The sequence below is a fragment of the Panulirus ornatus genome, chromosome 47, assembly GCF_036320965.1.
Source record: "Panulirus ornatus isolate Po-2019 chromosome 47, ASM3632096v1, whole genome shotgun sequence".
Lineage (NCBI taxonomy): Eukaryota > Metazoa > Arthropoda > Malacostraca > Decapoda > Palinuridae > Panulirus > Panulirus ornatus.
This window is the reverse complement of record NC_092270.1, coordinates 18,860,342-18,880,916: the sequence shown is the minus strand read 5'-3', so window position 1 is coordinate 18,880,916 and position 20,575 is coordinate 18,860,342. Positions and strand designations below refer to the sequence as shown.

Here is a 20,575-nt window from a genome sequence, read left to right as displayed (position 1 = left end):
TATCAGCTTGATGAATATTTATGACAGTAGCAAGCAGCAGAAGATTGAGGCATTTTGTAGTGCTAATTTACTATCATATATTAATATATCCTCTTTGCATAATATTTGCAAATAGGTATTATTTAGTATATTCTAAATAATCTTGAATTATCAGAAATTTTTTTATCTTAATTGTTTGGTTTCCCAATCATCTCAGATAACAGAGGTTTTACTGAATTTTGTTTCTTGCTTTTTTTAACCATATATGTTTCACAGCTACTTTGAAAAAATAGTTTAGGGAAGGGATCAGTTAGACTGATAAGTCTAGTAGTGATGACTATATCTTACTGTTATGCACAAAGGTCAGAGGAGCTAGATTTTGCTGTCATCTGACAGCATTACTTAGATTTTATTTTCCTTAGGTCATCCTTGGTCCTTTCTAAACTCTTTAGTTGTGAGCCTTTTACACTATGTTGTATCTTTCATTTGCTAATATTTTTCCTGGTGTGCATCTCTGTCCTTTAGTTTTCAAAATAGTCCATTTTGCCCATACAATCTGTTTAAGTTGATGTTAAACTAGAGATTATTTACAGTTACTGCTGTTTTACAATCATGATATTCCCATTGTTCTTTCTTTAGGTTAGATGTAGGATGTGGAATAGTAAAAAACTCATGATATTAGTGCTCATTCAAAAATGAGCAGCCAGTTGTCTTTTGCTTTCCCAAAGCCTCACCCTCATATTTTAAGGGTCTGTCATCAGCATGTTCTCATTAGACCACTCTTTTCTATTATGTGCCTCTTGTGACGGTATAATGAAATTCTTTGGTATGATTATTCTGATCTCGAATATCTTCCTGTCCATCAAATGTAATGATTTTGTATGATTATTCTGATCTTAGATAAGATCCTTCCCACCAGATGCATTTCCTTCAGATGCGTTTTAATCAACTGCTGGGCCTCCAGAACTTTTACAGTAGATGCTCTAGCAGTGGTGATGTTCTGGTTCTTGAAAATGTATCTGACTTTGAAGAAACATACTCTCAATGAATTTCATCTTATGCTCCTGAGACTTAAGTACAGAGTCAGGAATAGAAAATTAGTCTGGTTTGGATTGGCTGTAGAAGAGTCAGTTAGATTTAGGAATTAAATAATTAATCTGGTTTGGATTGGCTCTAGGAGGGTAGGTTGGATTTTCGTGGGCCTAGTTGCTCAGAAATGGTATTCAGCTCATGTAACAATTGTGCAAATGGAAATCAACTTAGCTTAAAACACTGAGACAACAGCAACACTTTTTGTGTGTGTGGGAATGAAGTTGCTCTATGTAAGCAATACAAGTGTTCACTAGTTATTTTATTTGAACCTTATTATAGCATGTGTGCCTTCGGTTATTTTTTCTATGTCTTGGTTGTTTCAGTTACTGTAAAGTTCTCTAGAATTGCTTTCTTTCTTGCAGCTCTTTCATAACCTGTAGCCTCAAGAAGCAGACTTTATAGAGATATGATTTTATTTTGTTGCAGAATTTTTCAATCCAAATTAACTAAAACATTACCAGCTCTTTTTGATATGTGTTTTATAATGTAGAAAGTAGTTTATTACCAACAAAAGTAACTGCAGTACCAGCAACAAGATGATAATCCAGCTTCACTGTCTATTTAGAAATTAGGAAATGATGTAATTGATAGGGATTTTGTAATTTACATGATATCCCAGGATACCTGATAAGAATAATACTTATACTCTAATTATTGTATTTCAGTTTTTGGGCTGGGTTTAAAGTCGTTAGACAGAATGTTGTTTTCTGCTCTTTTTCCAGGGTTGAATCATGTTTGAGTGAGACCACTGCATACTTTTTTTGTGGATCACTTTTGGATCTTTTTTTTTTCTCACAATGACTGTATTATTTTTGGCTCCTTTTCCATGCTTTCGATCATTCTTCCTTTATTACAGTGTGCTCTTATGCAGCTCCATTAAACTTTTTGTAAGCATTGTTAGTTTTTTCTGAGGCCCTTATATCCTCTCTTTACTAATTTCTGCTTTTATTTTGGTATATTCTGGTATCCATGTTTTCATTTACTTGGTACTGAATCTTTGGGTATTAGTGTTTTCTTAAGCTATGTTGTTTTGTTGGTGTTTGTATCATTTTGTTTGAAATATTCCACTTTAAGTCTGCTGTCATTTCATTTACCTTGTTCTGGTTAATTTATCATAATTGAAGTTCTTGTCATACAATTCACTTATAAGCTCTCTTTTGCTGTGTCATATTTTTCCTTTTCCATTTTCAACAGTTCATTTATACTTTCTTTTGCTGTGTCATTTTGTTTTCCTTCCATTTTCAAGGAGTAGATTGTAGTTATTTTGACAATGGTGTTTTGATCAGAAACGCTGGCATGTTTCCTTCATTGTCAGTGAAGAAGTCAGTACTTTTTGTAAGTAGGTGTAATGTGTTTTGCCTTACTGGTATATGATGTATTTGTAACAGGTAGATTGTCTTATTATCATCCATCTTTCTTTCTGTTTTCTTTCATATACAGATCCATTTTTTCAATTGTGACTAACATGACACCGGCTAATCATGCCCATCTCAGGTTAAAGGAAAATTGAAGAATACGAATTAAGTAATTAATCAGAGCTCCTCAACTGTATGTAAACCATAGTCATAAAAGGTAGAAAGGTTATAGGAAGCTAAGAAAATGAAAGAAGGGAGAGTGTTCCAGTTTCATTACTGTATGGGTGGTTTCCCTCCAAAACTGGAAAGTAGTGCCCAGACATGAGTCATAAGTCTAAGTTAAGGTGACAGAGACACATGAAAACAGCTAACAAGAACAGTGGATAAAAGAATACATGCAGAATTTGGAGGTGGCAGCAACATCATGCCAGACAGAAAGGAATGGTTGGAGGGAGGGAGGTTATGCCTAGAGACTTAGCGAGACAGAAGGCTTTTGATTTCATTGTCTCAGATGAAAAGGTGGAGGAAAAACCTCCCCAAATATGAGAGTGGATAAGACCCCTACAGATACAGAATGGCTGTTCACAAGTGATATAACTATGACACTTATACAGCACCTCCAACCTTTGGAAAGCAAATTTTATAATGTTGATTATGTAGGGTTTCCAGATTAGTGAGGTGGGTTTGGTTGTGCCTAACATATTTAAGTGATATGAGGAGTGAATTGTAGTGTTATGAAATTGAACGGATGTCCTTTAGAAAGAATCAATGGTAGATATTTCTTTTTAGCCCTAAGAGTTAAGCAAGTTTCTGCTTCTCCATTCTGATATTGCACGGCTCCAAATTAAGAGTGAAGATCAGATTGATGTAAGTTTTTTTTTTAAGTTCCTTGTGTGTCTGTAACAAATGAGGTCCAACCTAGATTATTGGTTAACTAGGCACCAACTTTTCTCAACTTGCCCTCTTTTGTAACAATGAAAGAAGTCATCCCTTTGTCAAAAGTACGTATGATTTGTGAAGATGTGGATAGAATATATCCTTAAACATGTGAAAGGCAGTGGCAAGATATGAGCAGTCATGCAAGGTTTAAGTGCTCTATATATTACACCACAAGTGTACTTGCTTTTGAATCATCTTCTTGACACAGGGCTAAAAGGTTAAAGTATTGTTTCTCTTAAATTTTGTGTAATATTAGTCTTTGCAGAGGTCAGCTTTTTTATTTTCTATTTAGTTTTCCTCTATCTGCAGTTTTATTGTTACTGGTATTTTTTCTCTCTTTTTCAAGCTCCATATCTTGGAGTACTAAGATTGCAAGTAGGTGTCAAGTGTGCAGCTTTCTCCTAAAATGTTAGCATGGAATGTCATATGCATCCTGTATGAATTAATTATATATTTATATATCTATATCTATATATATGTATATTTATGTATATTTCAAAGCTTTTGATCTGCCTTGTATTATTAATGTTTGCATTCCAGTATGTGTTGTGAACTATAATTAATGCCTGATGGTACTTCATACCTCTGTATAAAAACACACCAATAGTCTACACACAATACGCTTGAATAAATTTTCCCCACTCCTTTCTGCAGGCCAAGCATCCTCAGGTAACAAGTGTCCTGAGCAAACCCCAGAAAGCACTTGTCTCCACAATTGAAACAGGCCAAGTGATCATTGGAGAGTGTGCACAAAGTTTAGAAACAAAGGCTGAGCTTCCTGAGCTAGGCACAGACCCTGCATCAGTCAAATGGAAGCAAGTGACTCTTGACTCAAACAAACAAACAGTGACAAGTCAGATTGCTGCCATGAATGCTGCCACAGCTGAAGTTGTTACCTTAACTTCATGTAAGTTTGAAACAAGATTTATTTGTTTTAATGTGTTGAAACATTTCTATAGTAGGAATATTTATTGATAAACAATATTGAATTTAAGGCGGAAAGTGAACAGTTTTCATTGTCATGAAATTCAGCATGTTAAAGATTTTACTTGAAGTCAGATTTGATGAAACCCATAAAATTGGTATCTTTGAATCTTTTTAGCATGAATTCATGCCTTTTTTTCATTTTGTTATGGTGACTTTATCTGTCCATCCCCTTAAGGAAGTACCAGTTGGAACAGGCATCAGACACATAGAAAGGTGGAATTGAATTTTTTCTATAGAAAGATAGAATTGCAGTTTTTTCTAGACCTTGCATTTAAACCACTTGTTGGTATTGATTTTAAGCTAAGAACAATAATTCAAAACTTATTATACACCATCTTGATTATTATACACCTGGAGAAAGGTTATAAAAAAACCATTATACACCATCGTATTTATTTATTTCACACCAGGAGAAATGTTATGAAAATATTGTTTTGTATAAAGAGTTTATGGTAGAGTGCTGAAGAATTTAGTCTTTTCACAGCTTCGGGCTTGTTTATTGCAACCTAATGTACAGTATAGCAAATGGGTTTGCATATACTATTTTTTTTTTTTTTTTTTTATACTTTGTCGCTGTCTCCCGCATTTGCGAGGTAGCGCAAGGAAACAGACGAAAGAAATGGCCCAACCCCCCCCCCCATACACATGTACATACACACGTCCACACACGCAAATATACATACCTACACAGCTTTCCATGGTTTACCCCAGATGCTTCACATGCCTTGATTCAATCCACTGACAGCACGTCAACCCCTGTATACCACATCGCTCCAATTCACTCTATTCCTTGCCCTCCTTTCACCCTCCTGCATGTTCAGGCCCCGATCACACAAAATCTTTTTCACTCCATCTTTCCACCTCCAATTTGGTCTCCCTCTTCTCCTCGTTCCCTCCACCTCCGACACGTATATCCTCTTGGTCAATCTTTCCTCACTCATTCTCTCCATGTGCCCAAACCATTTCAAAACACCCTCTTCTGCTCTCTCAACCACGCTCTTTTTATTTCCACACATCTCTCTTACCCTTACGTTACTTACTCGATCAAACCACCTCACACCACACATTGTCCTCAAACATCTCATTTCCAGCACATCCATCCTCCTGCGCACAACTCTATCCATAGCCCACGCCTCGCAACCATACAGCATTGTTGGAACCACTGTTCCTTCAAACATACCCAATTTTGCTTTCCGAGATAATGTTCTCGACTTCCACACATTTTTTCAAGGCTCCCAAAATTTTCGCCCCCTCCCCCACCCTATGATCCACTTCCGCTTCCATGGTTCCATCCGCTGACAGATCCACTCCCAGATATCTAAAACACTTCACTTCCTCCAGTTTTTCTCCATTCAAACTCACCTCCCAATTGACTTGACCCTCAACCCTACTGTACCTAATAACCTTGCTCTTATTCACATTTACTCTCAACTTTCTTCTTCCACACACTTTACCAAACTCAGTCACCAGCTTCTGCAGTTTCTCACATGAATCAGCCACCAGCGCTGTATCATCAGCGAACAACAACTGACTCACTTCCCAAGCTCTCTCATCCCCAACAGACTTCATACTTGCCCCTCTTTCCAGGACTCTTGCATATACTATTAAGACTTTTAATTTGTTCATCACAAGAAATTTTTTGAATTTCATTGGTAAGGTCAGAATGAATGTGAGTACAGTAGAAGCTTGATTATGCTTCATCAAACCAGCCAGAGTGCTTTTATATCCAGAATTTCCAGTGTCCCTCAATGCAAATGCAAATTGTATCAACCAGTGTCCAAACCATTTAACCCAACATGTTTTAGTCAGCTCTTAATGCATATTAAAAGTTTATTGTTGAGTCATATCCAAACAAAGCTCTTGGTAAGCAGTAAACTCCAGTAAAGCCTAAATTAATACCACTAGATGCCATATTATATGAATGGTTCAAACTGAAACAGTCTGGAGGTCCACCAGTTTCAGATCCAGTGCTGATTGTTTCGTAGTTGAATTTTACCCCACCACTGCTATTATTCAGAACTGTTCTTATTACAGATAGTTACAGATTTACAGCATTTAGGAGCATCGATATGTTATCAAAAATATTCCCATTATAATATTCAGCATAATTGCTTTTGTAATTGGCATATTCTCACCCACAGCATTTCCTTGCTCTGGCAGATGCCAGATGATGAAAGTTATCTGGTGCATGATTTTTTTGCTGTATATCCTTGAATATACTCTGAGTACTTACATGCTCTTCCATCACATAACTAATGATTGAATAGTAAATTTATAAAGGGGTCTTCTCCATGTGATTTGTATTATGGAGACTTTATGCTGTTTATACTTTTTTGTGATTTTTTTTAAATTTAATTAACTTTGTGTCTTATACCTTTCAGCTGTACATGAAGAGGTCGATCACACTGCTGTAGGTGCTGCAATCCATACTATCACTTCAAACCTACCTGAAATGACAAAGGGTGTCCGCATGATAGCTGCCTTACTAGAAACCGAAAATGAGTCCACAAATCTTCTTGGTGCTGCAAGGGTTCTGTGTAATGCATTTTCTGACTTGTTGATTGCAGCAGAGCCAGAGAGAAAGGAACAACGTCAGGGCATGCTGACAGCTGCTTCTCAAGTTGGCGAGGCATCAAATGTTGTACTTCATACTGTTGATTCACAACTTGACCACGAAACACAAGACATTCTTCTTGGACTGGCTAAGGCTGTTGCAAATACCACTGCAGCCCTCATTCTCAAGGCCAAGGCCGTTGCATCACGCTGCGAGGATCAAGAACTTCAGAACATTGTAATAAATTCTGCTACTGCATGTGCCCTGGCTACTTCTCAGTTGGTTGCTTGTGCAAAAGTAGTAGCTCCAACTATTGACAGTCCTGCATGCCAGAGTCAGTTAATAGAAGCAGCAAAAGAAGTTGGTCGGGCTGTTGAGTGCATGGTCCAGGTGTGTCAGCGTGCTACACAAGATGACATTCTTCTTCGTGATCTTTCCCAAGCAGCAGCTGAAGTCACTCGAGCTCTTAATGATCTTTTAAATCACATCAAGACTGCAGGGGAACAAAAAGGACGTCTTAGTGTCCATGATGAAGCTGTGGAAACCATTCTCGTATCAAGCGAAAAATTGTTTGCCTCTCAGGGTAATGCCTCAGAGATGGTAAGACAGGCTAAGATCCTGGCCCAGGCCACATCTCATCTTATCCAGTCAATTAAATATGAAGCTGAAAGTCAGACAGATGCTGACCTACAAAACAGATTGTTGGCAGCAGCCAAACAACTTGCTGATGCTACTGCAAAGATGGTAGAGGCTGCTAAGCAATGTGCTTCACATCCTAATGATGAAAACAGACAAGCAATCCTCAGAGAAGCTGCAGAGAATGTACGAGTTGCAACCAATGCTGCTGCAGGTAATGCGCTGAAGAAGAAGATAATTAAGCGATTGGAAAATGCTGCAAAGCATGCTGCTGCCACAGGCACTCAGTGTATGGCTGCTGCCCAAGGAGCTGGCCCACACAACAGTAGTCCAGCAACTCAGGATGAGCTCATAGCTGACTGCAAGTCTGTTGCAGATGTTATTCCTCGATTAGTGGAAGGTGTGAAAAGTACTATCAATAATCCAGATTCTCCTCGTGCTCAGTTGGCCCTCATTAACTCATGTAACCAGTTCCTGCAACCTGGTACAAAGATGGTAGCCTCTGTGAAGGCTGCATTGCCTACTGTCTCGGATCAGGCATCTGCCCTTCAACTGAATAATTCTTCCAAGCAGTTTGGTCAAGCTTTGGTTGACCTTAGATCTGCTATTGGAAAAGCTCAGGAAGCCTGTGGATCATTAGAAATTGACTCAGCATTGGATGCTATTCAAGGCCTTAGTGATGATCTTAATGACCTAAAGAAAGCTGCAGACACAGGCACAATAAGACCTCTACCTGGCGAGACTCCAGAAAGTGCTGCACAACAGCTTACCAACTCCAGCAAAACTGTAGGCTCCACCATGGCTCAGTTGTTGACATCATCTTCCCAGGGTAACCAGCATTTTACAGGCTTAGCTTCTCGTGATACTGCACTCGCCCTGAAAGAATTTTCCAATGCTGTCCGTGGTGTTGTTGCCACATCCACTGACCATAATCTAAGAGATCGCCTGATTGATGCTGCTCGTGAAGTTATGATCAAATCTTCAGAACTAATTGAAGAAGCCCGTATAGTGGTGCAGGGTCCACAAAACGCTGCATCACAACAGAAGCTTGCCCAAGTAGCTAAAGGTGTATCTCAGGCTCTTAACATGACAGTTAATTGCTTACCCGGACAGAAGGATGTTGATGATGCTATCTTGAACATCACAGAGTCTACTAACGATTTGGATGCTGGTAGATTCCCAACTAGCTCTAAGCCCTATGGTGAGCTGCAATCTGAACTAAGCAATGCAGCTGCTGAACTTAACAGTGTCACTTCTGAAGTAGTAACATCAGCTCGCATGTCAACGCAGCACTTGGCAACATCATCTAAGAAGTTCTCTGGGGCATTTGGTAGCTTGATGGGTGTTGGCATGGAGATGGCTGGTACTACTCAAGATCGTGAGGTACGGGGACAGATGGTTGTTAGTCTCAAGAGTGTCTCTATGTCCTCATCAAAACTGTTGGTATCAGCTAAAGCAGTTTCTGCAGATCCTAATGCTCCCAATGCTAAGAATCAACTGGCAAGTGCTGCTCGTGCTGTTACAGACTCGATCAACAATCTCATTAATGTGTGCACTTCTGCTGCTCCCGGCCAGAAAGAGTGTGATAATGCAGTCCGTGCCATTCAGTCAATGAAGCCTCTGCTTGATAATCCCTCTGAAGCAGTAACTGATATGTCATACTTTGAGTGTCTAGATACTGTCATGGATCGCTCTAAGAGTTTAGGAGATGCTATGACTGGTATTGCAAACCATGCTAAAAAGTTGGAGCATGACAAATTTGGCTTTGCTGTGAAGGATGTTAGTGATGCCATCTGTGGGCTAGTTGAAAGTGCTGCTCAAGCTGCTTATCTTGTTGGTGTGTCTGATCCAACAAGTGTTGCTGGACGTCCTGGGCTTGTGGACCAGTCCCAGTTTGCTCGTGCACACCAGGCCATTGTCACTGCTTGCCAAACACTCACTGACAATAACAGCAACCAACAGCAGGTCCTTAGTGCAGCAACTATCATCGCAAAGCATACGAGTGCCTTGTGTAACAGCTGCCGTGTTGCATCAGCCAAGACAACTAATGTAGTGGCCAAGCGACATTTTGTACAATCTGCTAAAGATGTTGCAAATGCTACTGCTCACCTAGTCAAAGAAATCAAGGGTAAGTATAGCATTTCGTTTTATTCAACTGAAAAGAAAATAATATAGGTAGTAAGGCATTTTCAGAAGCTATACTAGTAAGATATGTAATAAAGCAGGAAATAGTCTGGAATTTGTATAGGACTTGGATCAATTTGATTGTCTGTAAGCAGAAGTTGTAAAGACCAAGGTTAAGGTTGAAATATGTCCTCAGGATCCTGTGGCAGGAAGGTAATGTAAGATAAGTCATATGTATATATGTGAACGGATGTGGCCTATCTTCTTTTCCTGGCTCTCCCTCACTAACACGGGAAATAGCGATCAAAAATGAAAAATAAGAGGGTTGGGGAAAATGGTTTGGTAACGAGAGAAGAGGTAGTGAAAGCTTTGTAGAAGATGAAATCCAGCAAGGTGGCGGGTTTGGATGATATTGTAGTGGAATTTATTAAAAAAGGGGGTGATATGTTGTTGATTGGTTGGTAAGGATATTCGGTGTATGTATGGACCATGGTGAAGTGCCTGAGGATTAGCAGAATGTATGCATAGTGCCATTTTACAAAGGCAGAGGGGATAAAGGTTAGTGTTCAGATTACAGAAGTATAAGTTTGTTGAGTATTGCTGGGAAATTATATGGGAGGGGTATTGATTGAAAGGATGTAGGCATGTACAGAGCATCAGATTGGGATAGACCAGGGTGGTTTCAGAAGTGGTCGAGGATGTGTGGATCAGGTGTTTACTTTGAATGTATGTGAAAAATACTTTGAAAAAGCGATGGATTTGTATGTAGCTTTTATGGATCTGGAGAAGGCTTATGATAGGGTTCATAGAGATGCTTTGTGGAAGGTTTTAAGAAAATATGGTGTGGGAGATAAGTTGCTAGAAGCAGTGAAAAGTTTTTACCAAGGATATAAGGCATTTGTACGAGTAGGAAGAGAGGAGAGTGATTGGTTCCCAGTGAATGTTGGTCTGCAGTAGGGGTGTGTGATGTTCCCATGGTTGTTTAATTTATTTATGGATGGGTTGGTTAGGGAGGTAAATGCAAGAGTTTTGGAGAGAAGGGAGAGTATGCAGGCTGTTGTGGATGAGAGGGCCTGGAAAATGAGTCAGTTTTTGTTTGCCGATGATACAGCTCCAATGGCTGATTCTAGTGAGAAACTGCAGAAGTTGGTGACTGAGTTTAGAAAAGTGTGTGAAAGGAGAAACTTGAGAGTAAATGTGAATAAGAACAAGGTTTAGTAGGGTTGAGGGACAAGTTAATGTAAGTTTGAATGGAGAAAAACTGGAGGAAGTGAAGTCTTTTAGATATCTGAGTGAACTTTGCAGCGAATGGAAACATGCAAGTGGAAGTGAGTCATCACAAGGTGGGGGAGAAGGCGAAGGTTCTTGGAGCAATGAAGATTGTGTGGAAGGAGAGAATGTTATCTCAGAGAGCAGAAATGGGTATATTTGAAGAAATGGTGCTTCCAACAATGTTATATAGTTGTGAGATATGGGCTATAGATAGGGTTGAATGGAAGAGAGTGGATGTGTTGGAAATGAAATGTTTGAGGACGATATATGATGTAAGGTGGTTTGATCGAGTAAGTAATGAAAGGGTAAGATAGATGAATGGAAATATAGAGAGTGTGGTTAAGAGAGCAGAGGAGGGTGTGTAGAAATGGTTTGGACATATGGAGAGAATGAGTAAGGAAAGATTGACAGAGAGGATATATGTGTCAGAGGTAGAGGGAACAAGGAGAAGTGGGAAACCAAATTGGATATGGAAGGATGGGGTGAAAAAGATTTTGAGTGATCAGGGCCTGAACATACAGGAGGGTGAGTGGCGTGCAAGGAATAGAGTGAATTGGAACGATGTGGTATACTGGGGTCGATGTGCTGTCAGTGGACTGAACTAGGGCATGTGTAATGTCTGGGGTAAACCACAGATAGTCTGTGCTGCATGGATGAGGATAGGGAGCACATTTGTTCACACTGTCTTTAGCTGTCATGTGTAATGCACTGAAACCACAGCTCCCTGTCCATATCTAGGCTCCCACAGACCTTTCTGTGGTGTTTCCCAGACACTTCACATGCCCTGATTCAGTCCATTGACAGCACATCGACTCCAGTATACACATCGTTCCAATTTACTCTATTCCTTGCGCACCTCTCACCTCCCTGTATGTTCAGACCTAGATCACTCAAAATCTTTTTCACTCCATCCTTCCACCTCCAATTTGGTCTCCTGCTTCTCCTTGTCCCCTCCACCTCAGATATATATATATATATATATATATATATATATATATATATATATATCTTTCTTTCTTTCAAACTATTCGCCATTTCCCGCATTAGCGAGGTAGCGTTAAGAACAGAGGACTGGGCCTTTGAGGGAATACCCTCACCTGGCCCAATCTTCTGTTCCTTCTTTTGGAAAATTGAAAAAAAACCGAGAGGGGAGGATTTCCAGCCCCCCGCTCCCTCCCCTTTTAGTCGCCTTCTACGACACGCAGGGAATACGTGGGAAGTATTCTTAATCCCCTATCCCCAGGGATAATATATATATATATATATATATATATATATATATATATATATATATATATATATATATATATATATATATATAAAAGAAAGAGACAGGAGGTCAAGAGAAAGGTGCAAGAGGTGAAAAAAAGGGCAAATGAGAGTTGGGGTGAGAGACTATCAGTAAATTTTAGGGAGAATAAAAAGATGTTCTGGAAGGAGGTAAATAGGGTGCGTAAGACAAGGGAGCAAATGGGAACTTCAGTGAAGGGCGTAAATGGGGAGGTGATAACAAGTAGCGGTGATGTGAGAAGGAGATGGAATGAGTATTTTGAAGGTTTGTTGAATGTGTCTGATGACAGAGTGGCAGATATAGGGTGTTTTGGTCGAGGTGGTGTGCAAAGTGAGAGGGTTAGGGAAAATGATTTGGTAAACAGAGAAGAGGTAGTAAAAGCTTTGCGGAAGATGAAAGCCGGCAAGGCAGCAGGTTTGGATGGTATTGCAGTGGAATTTATTAAAAAAGGGGGTGACTGTATTGTTGACTGGTTGGTAAGGTTATTTAATGTATGTATGACTCATGGTGAGGAGGTGCCTGAGGATTGGCGGAATGCGTGCATAGTGCCATTGTACAAAGGCAAAGGGGATAAGAGTGAGTGCTCAAATTACAGAGGTATAGGTTTGTTGAGTATTCCTGGTAAATTATATGGGAGGTTATTGATTGAGAGGGTGAAGGCATGTACAGAGCATCAGATTGGGGAAGAGCAGTGCGGTTTCAGAAGTGGTAGAGGATGTGTGGATCAGGTGTTTGCTTTGAAGAATGCATGTGAGAAATACTTAGAAAAGCAAATGGATTTGTATGTAGCATTTATGGATCTGGAGAAGGCATATGATAGAGTTGATAGAGATGCTCTGTGGAAGGTATTAAGAATATATGGTGTGGGAGGCAAGTTGTTAGAAGCAGTGAAAAGTTTTTATCGAGGATGTAAGGCATGTGTACGTGTAGGAAGAGAGGAAAGTGATTGGTTCTCAGTGAATGTAGGTTTGTGGCAGGGGTGTGTGATGTCTCCATGGTTGTTTAATTTGTTTATGGATGGGGTTGTTAGGGAGGTAAATGCAAGAGTCCTGGAAAGAGGGGCAAGTATGAAGTCTGTTGGGGATGAGAGAGCTTGGGAAGTGAGTCAGTTGTTGTTCGCTGATGATACAGCGCTGGTGGCTGATTCATGTGAGAAACTGCAGAAGCTGGTGACTGAGTTTGGTAAAGTGTGTGGAAGAAGAAAGTTAAGAGTAAATGTGAATAAGAGCAAGGTTATTAGGTACAGTAGGGGTGAGGGTCAAGTCAATTGGGAGGTGAGTTTGAATGGAGAAAAACTGGAGGAAGTGAAGTGTTTTAGATATCTGGGAGTGGATCTGTCAGCGGACGGAACCATGGAAGCGGAAGTGGATCATAGGGTGGGGGAGGGGGCGAAAATTTTGGGAGCCTTGAAAAATGTGTGGAAGTCGAGAACATTATCTCGGAAAGCAAAAATGGGTATGTTTGAAGGAATAGTGGTTCCAACAATGTTGTATGGTTGCGAGGCGTGGGCAATGGATAGAGATGTGCGCAGGAGGATGGATGTGCTGGAAATGAGATGTTTGAGGAAAATGTGTGGTGTGAGGTGGTTTGATCGAGTAAGTAACGTAAGGGTAAGAGAGATGTGTGGAAATAAAAAGAGCGTGGTTGAGAGAGCAGAAGAGGGTGTTTTGAAATGGTTTGGGCACATGGAGAGAATGAGTGAGGAAAGATTGACCAAGAGGATATATGTGTCGGAGGTGGAGGGAACGAGGAGAAGAGGGAGACCAAATTGGAGGTGGAAAGATGGAGTGAAAAAGATTTTGTGTGATCGGGGCCTGAACATGCAGGAGGGTGAAAGGAGGGCAAGGAATAGAGTGAATTGGAGCGATGTGGTATACAGGGGTTGACGTGCTGTCAGTGGATTGAATCAAGGCATGTGAAGCGTCTGGGGTAAACCATGGAAAGCTGTGTAGGTATGTATATTTGCATGTGTGGACGTGTGTATGTACATGTGTATGGGGGGGGGGGTTGGACCATTTCTTTCGTCTGTTTCCTTGCGCTACCTCGCAAACGCGGGAGACAGCGACAAAGTATAAAAAAAAAAAAAAAAATATATATATATATATATATATATATATATATATATATATATTGTCTTTTTCAGCCTTTTGCTCACTCATTCTTTCCATATGTTCAAACCATTTCAACACACCATCTTTTGCTCTCTCAACCACACTTATTATTTTCACACATCTCTTACCCTTTCATTGCTTACTTGATCAAACCACCTCACATCACATATTGTCATCAAACATTTCATTTCCAACACATCCACCCTCTGTACAACCCTATCTATAGCCCATGCTTTGCAACCATATAATATTGTTGTCACTTCTATTCCTTCAAACATACCCATTTTTTTTTCTCTATCTGAGATAACCTTCTTTCCTTCCACACATTCTTCATTGTTCTCAGAACCTTCGCCTCCTCCCCCATCCCTATGACTCACTTCCACTTCCATGGTTCCATTCACTGCTAAGTCCCCTCACATATTTAAAACACCTCACTTCCTCCAATTTTTCTCCATTCAAACTCACATCCCAACTAACTTGTCCCTCAGCCCTGCTGAGTTGATTTTACTGTCAGATAAGCATTGTGCCAGCTTCTTTCAAAGTTAGAATGCAGTGTAAATGTAGAAAGAATAAAGGATACCTCAAAAAGTTAAAAGAAAAATTATTTGAAAGGAAAAGTCAAGATGGAAAAACAGTTATGAACGTAGAAAGTAGCAATAGGTCTTTGCTAGATGATACATTTTAGAAATTTGTATTAGACCACTAAGGTCAAGGAGAGGCCAAATAGAAGAAAGAATGCCATAAGGAAAACAGATTTCTTCCTACTAATATTCCAGTTTTCTCACCTTGACTTGAGGCTATTCAAATGTCTTACAGTCAGTAAGACTTTTATGTTATACTTTACATAAATACTATTTGGTGCATTCCAACAATGGTAGCATAAGAATTAGTGTAATTTTGACATAACCTTTTGCATAGGTTTTAATTCATTATATTCTGGCATTTCTTCTGAAAGATTTTGATCAAAGCCAGTGCTAATCCATTTGAATAGTTTGCTGTCCAGTGGTTACGCTTCTATTTTTTTTTTTATTATACTTTGTCGCTGTCTCCCGCGTTTGCGAGGTAGTGCAAGGAAACAGACGAAAGAAATGGCCCAACCCCCCCCATACACATGTATATACATACGTCCACACACGCAAATATACATACCTACACAGCTTTCCATGGTTTAACCCAGACACTTCACATGCCTTGCTTCAATCCACTGACAGCACGTCAACCCCGGTATACCACATCGCTCCAATTCACTCTATTCCTTGCCCTCCTTTCACCCTCCTGCATGTTCAGGCCCCGATCACACAAAATCTTTTTCACTCCATCTTTCCACCTCCAATTTGGTCTCCCTCTTCTCCTTGTTCCCTCCACCTCCGACACATATATCCTCTTGGTCAATCTTTCCTCACTCATCCTCTCCATGTGCCCAAACCACTTCAAAACACCCTCTTCTGCTCTCTCAACCACGCTCTTTTTATTTCCACACATCTCTCTTACCCTTACGTTACTCACTCGATCAAACCACCTCACACCACACATTGTCCTCAAACATCTCATTTCCAGCACATCCATCCTCCTGCGCACAACTCTATCCATAGCCCACGCCTCGCAACCATACAACATTGTTGGAACCACTATTCCTTCAAACATACCTATTTTTGCTTTCCGAGATAATGTTCTCGACTTCCACACATTCTTCAAGGCCCCCAGGATTTTCGCCCCCTCCCCCACCCTATGATCCACTTACGCTTCTATGTATTATTTTACATTCACTATTTTCATGTTTTACCATTCCTTGTACACAGTGTTGCTGATGTTTGCATTTGATTTGAATATATTTATTTTTTCAGGTATGTTTCTCATAACTTTGTAAATTCTTTCTCAACAATCAGATACATACTTCATATTACAAACTAACCCCTACATTTTGTGTGGATGTGATATTTCACTTTTTTAATGTACGAGACATATTTTGAAAGGAGAGTAAATAGAAGGCATTTTGGTTGATGCAGAAAGCTGTAATCATTATGTGACTAATTAAAGTGAAAGTGCCTGTAAATGGTGTTTGTGATTTATGCACTTGATTTTTCTGTTTTAGATGGTAGCAGAGTAATTCTTTAGAGTGATTCATGATATTGTATTTTGCCTGGTATCTCTTTAGCATTGGACCAGGACTACAGTGATGAAAACCGTGCCCGCTGCAGTGCTGCCACAAAACCCCTGCTAGAGGCTGTGGAAAACCTCTGCACTTTTGCCAACTCTCCAGAATTTGCATCAGTCCCTGCCAAAATTTCTGCTAAGGCGAGAGAATCACAAGAGCCAATCACATCTTCAGGCAAAGCCATCATAAGTGGTTCTTGCTCTATGATTGAATCTGCAAAGAGCCTTGCTGTTAATCCTAAGGACCCACCAACCTGGCAGTCATTGGCCAGTCACAGCAAGAGTGTTTCTGATAGCATTAAAAGCTTAGTGGCATCTATCAGGTAAGAGAGTTTCTTTTGCAGATTAAAGTTATTTCAAGGGATGCAGAATAGAATACCTTTAGATAATGGATTTCAGAGCACCAGAATTCTCAAAGTACTGATTAGGTTCCAAAATAATTTAGCCTTAGTAGCAGGATAGCTGACCTACTCTGAATTCTTGGATGTTCCTGCTTTTTATCAGCCTGCAAGTTTGGGGCTCGGGACCCCAGTTCTGCAAAATTTATCCACATAAGTTGTTTAGCCTGTACACTTGATTCAATGATGTAAATGGGAATGGAGCTCATGCGGATGTATACATGATTATATTATTATTATAGAGCCTTCGGACCCGTTTTACAGGATTCCCATGGCTTCAAGCCTTAATACTGAAGCAGGGAAATGATTGATTCCTTTGAAGTAAAAGAGTCCTCAGTGGGACTTTATACTGTTTCTCTATTGATAGTGATACAGCGTCAGCAAAGATGAGTTCGTAATAGCACTGTAACCATTTGCGGATAGACTCCTCTTACACTGGATAATATAATTTTTTTTCCATACTTGATCGCCATTTCCCATGTCAGCAAGGAAGTGCCAGAAAATAGACGAAGAAAGACACATCCACTTGCATACACACATATATACATATATGCCCGTATGCATGTATATACATATATATACGTACATACATACACATACATATACATCTGTACATGTACATATTCATACTTTCATCCATTCCTGGCAACACCCTGCCTTACAGGAAACAGCATCACCACCCCCTGTGTCAGCAAGGAAGTGCCAGGAAACAAAGACCCATCCACTCATACACACACATATATACGTAAACACACATGCATGTACATATACGTATCATCATATACAAATATATATACATATACATACATAGACATATACATATATACAGATATATACACATTCATACCCTCTTGCCTTCATCCATTCCTGGTGCCACCCCACCCCACTCCACAGGAAACAGCATCGCCAATCCTTGCATCAGCAAAGTAGCTTCAGGAAACAGACTGAAAAGGCCATACTCATTCACACTCAGTCTCTAGCTATCATGTGTAATGCACTGAAACCACAGCTCCCTATCCATATCCAGGCCCCACAGACCTTTCCATGCTTTACCCCAGGCATTTTACATGCCCTAGTTCAGTCCATTGACAGCACATCGACCCTAGTGTACTACATCATTCCAGTTCAGTCTATTCCTATATAAGTTATGGAAGGGTCTGTGGGAACTGGATGTGGATAGGGAGCTGTGGTTTCAGTGCATTACACATGACAGCTAGAGACTGAGTGTGAATGAATGTGGCCTTTTTTGTCTGTTTTCTGGTGCTACTTCACTGATGCAGGGGTGCCAATGCTGTTTCCTGTGGGGTAGGGTTACACTGGGAATGGATGAAAGCAAACTAGTATGAATATTTACATGTGTTTATATGTATATGTCTGTTGATATGATGATCACTTTTATCCGTGATGATAGTATGAATGTGAAATCGCACTTCAGTAGTTCATACAATTTTATTTAACGTGTAATTTTTCTTTACATGTGGCACATGTTTCCTAGAGGCATTCCACTTCATCAAGTGCCAGTACTTATCATAAACTCATTAGTTTTGATGCGAATTCCCGTTTCACTAAAGTTTCCATTAATGAAATCATCACATATTTAAGGAGGAAATTGGCTGATCTCAGCCTTGACTTGCCCCTACCCTTAAAACCTTTCATTGTCTAAGTTGAGTTTTGTGTTTCTAGTAATGTTTTCCAAGTTGATGAAGGTAATTTCTATAGATAGATATTTGGTCTTGCCAGGAGAAACCTTTGTCTGATTCTTAGTAATTTATTTATGGATTATTTATGGACTGAAATTTTAACTTCGATCAATAATCATCCAAAAGTCTGGTTTAGATACGTGGATGCTTTGTGGTACTTGTGGCCCTCCTCCCAAGATTGTGATGTTTTCTTTAAAGAATTAATAACATCCACCGCACTATCAAATTCAAAATGGAATGGGAAAAAAGAAGGCAAACTGCCTTCTTTAGATGAGTTGATGAATAGAGAATCTGATCATTTGTCCTTTAAAATCTACAGGAAGCCAACCAACTCTGAAAGTTATATTTGTTATTTTTCAGGACACAATTCTGCTATGAAAATATCTATAGTTATGTCTATGTTTTTAATAGCACTATGGATATGTGATCCCATATCCCTGGTAGATGAATTCAGTCAAATAAGATGTATCTTTAGGCAGCTGATGTTATCCCAATCGGTTTGTGAACAAAGCTTATTGGAAAGCAAGGAAGACATTTTATGCTTCGTGTAACAAAAATTTGACAAATAAAGATATATCTAAATGTTTAGTGTTGCCCAATTCTCCCAACTTAGCTAAACTAAGACATGTTTTAAAAAACAGTGCTTGCAATGTTGCTTTCCGGTACAATAACACCATCAGTAAGACCTTAATAAACAGTAGACCAAACCTTGCAACACTTGGGAGTGTTTACGCCATCAAATGCAAAGCATGTATATATATTTATATAGGCCAGACAGGTAAAACTGTAATGGAGAGGTGTTATTGGCATTGTCATTCAGTACGTAGGGATGACCACAAAAATGCGATCACCAAACAATGTCATGAAAATGATCTCCCCATAGATCTTGAAAATCCCTTTAGTTTGTACCCCTCTGCTGATTATGCCACATGCAGCATCATTGAATCTGTCTTAATTGCTAAATCTAAGAACTTTAATTTGTCCCCAGGCAGTTTTAAAGACCATCCTAGCATTAACCAAATCATTATGAGAGAATTGACAAAACACAAAAACATGGAAAATTGACAAAACACAAAATCATAAAGAAAGTTGTTCAAGACATACCCAGCTACCCAGGTAAACCTCAGGTAAGCCACATGTATAGAAAAATTACTTTAATTGAAATTATATAAACTCCTACTGAAGTGCGATTTCACCTTCATGATACTATATGTCTGTGTATGTGTATATATGTTGATATGTATATGTATGTATATGTACATGCATGTGCATTTATGTATATATGTGTGTATATGAGTGGATGGGTCTTTCTTCATCTGTTTCCTGGTGCTACCTCACTCACGCGGGAAATGGTGATCAATAAAAAATGGGAGAGGAGGATTTCCAGACCCCAACTCCCTTCCCTTTTAGTCACCTTCTTCAATGTTCAGGGAATATGTGGGAAGTGTTCTTTCTCCCCAATCCCCAGGGATATATATATATATATATATATATATATATATATATATATATATATATATATATATATATATATATATATATATTTTTTTTTTTTTTTTTTTTTTTTTTATACTTTGTCGCTGTCTCCCGCGTTTGCGAAGTAGCGCAAGGAAACAGACGAAAGAAATGGCCCAACCCCCCCCCCATACACATGTATATACATACGTCCACACACGCAAATATACATACCTACACAGCTTTCCATGGCTTACCCCAGACGCTTCACATGCCTTGATTCAATCCACTGACAGCACGTCAACCCCGGTATACCACATCGCTCCAATTCACTCTATTCCTTGCCCTCCTTTCACCCTCCTGCATGTTCAGGCCCCGATCACACAAAATCTTTTTCACTCCATCTTTCCACCTCCAATTTGGTCTCCCTCTTCTCCTCGTTCCCTCCACCTCCGACACATATATCCTCTTGGTCAATCTTTCCTCACTCATTCTCTCCATGTGCCCAAACCACTTCAAAACACCCTC

General features: G+C 39.5%; 1 protein-coding gene across 10 annotated transcripts in view; it reads left to right on the top strand.

Moving 5' to 3' along the window:
• The window catches only part of rhea (Talin_middle and talin-RS domain-containing protein rhea), a 639,718-nt gene that overhangs the window by 487,821 nt on the left and 131,322 nt on the right, over positions 1–20,575 (top strand). For all 10 annotated transcript variants that reach the window (XM_071689886.1, XM_071689881.1, XM_071689879.1 and 7 more), the window contains 3 exons: positions 4,020–4,272; positions 6,734–9,670; positions 16,496–16,817. In XM_071689886.1, coding sequence (XP_071545987.1) covers positions 4,020–4,272; positions 6,734–9,670; positions 16,496–16,817 — 3,512 coding nt within the window. The remainder of the gene's footprint in view (positions 1–4,019; positions 4,273–6,733; positions 9,671–16,495; positions 16,818–20,575) is intronic.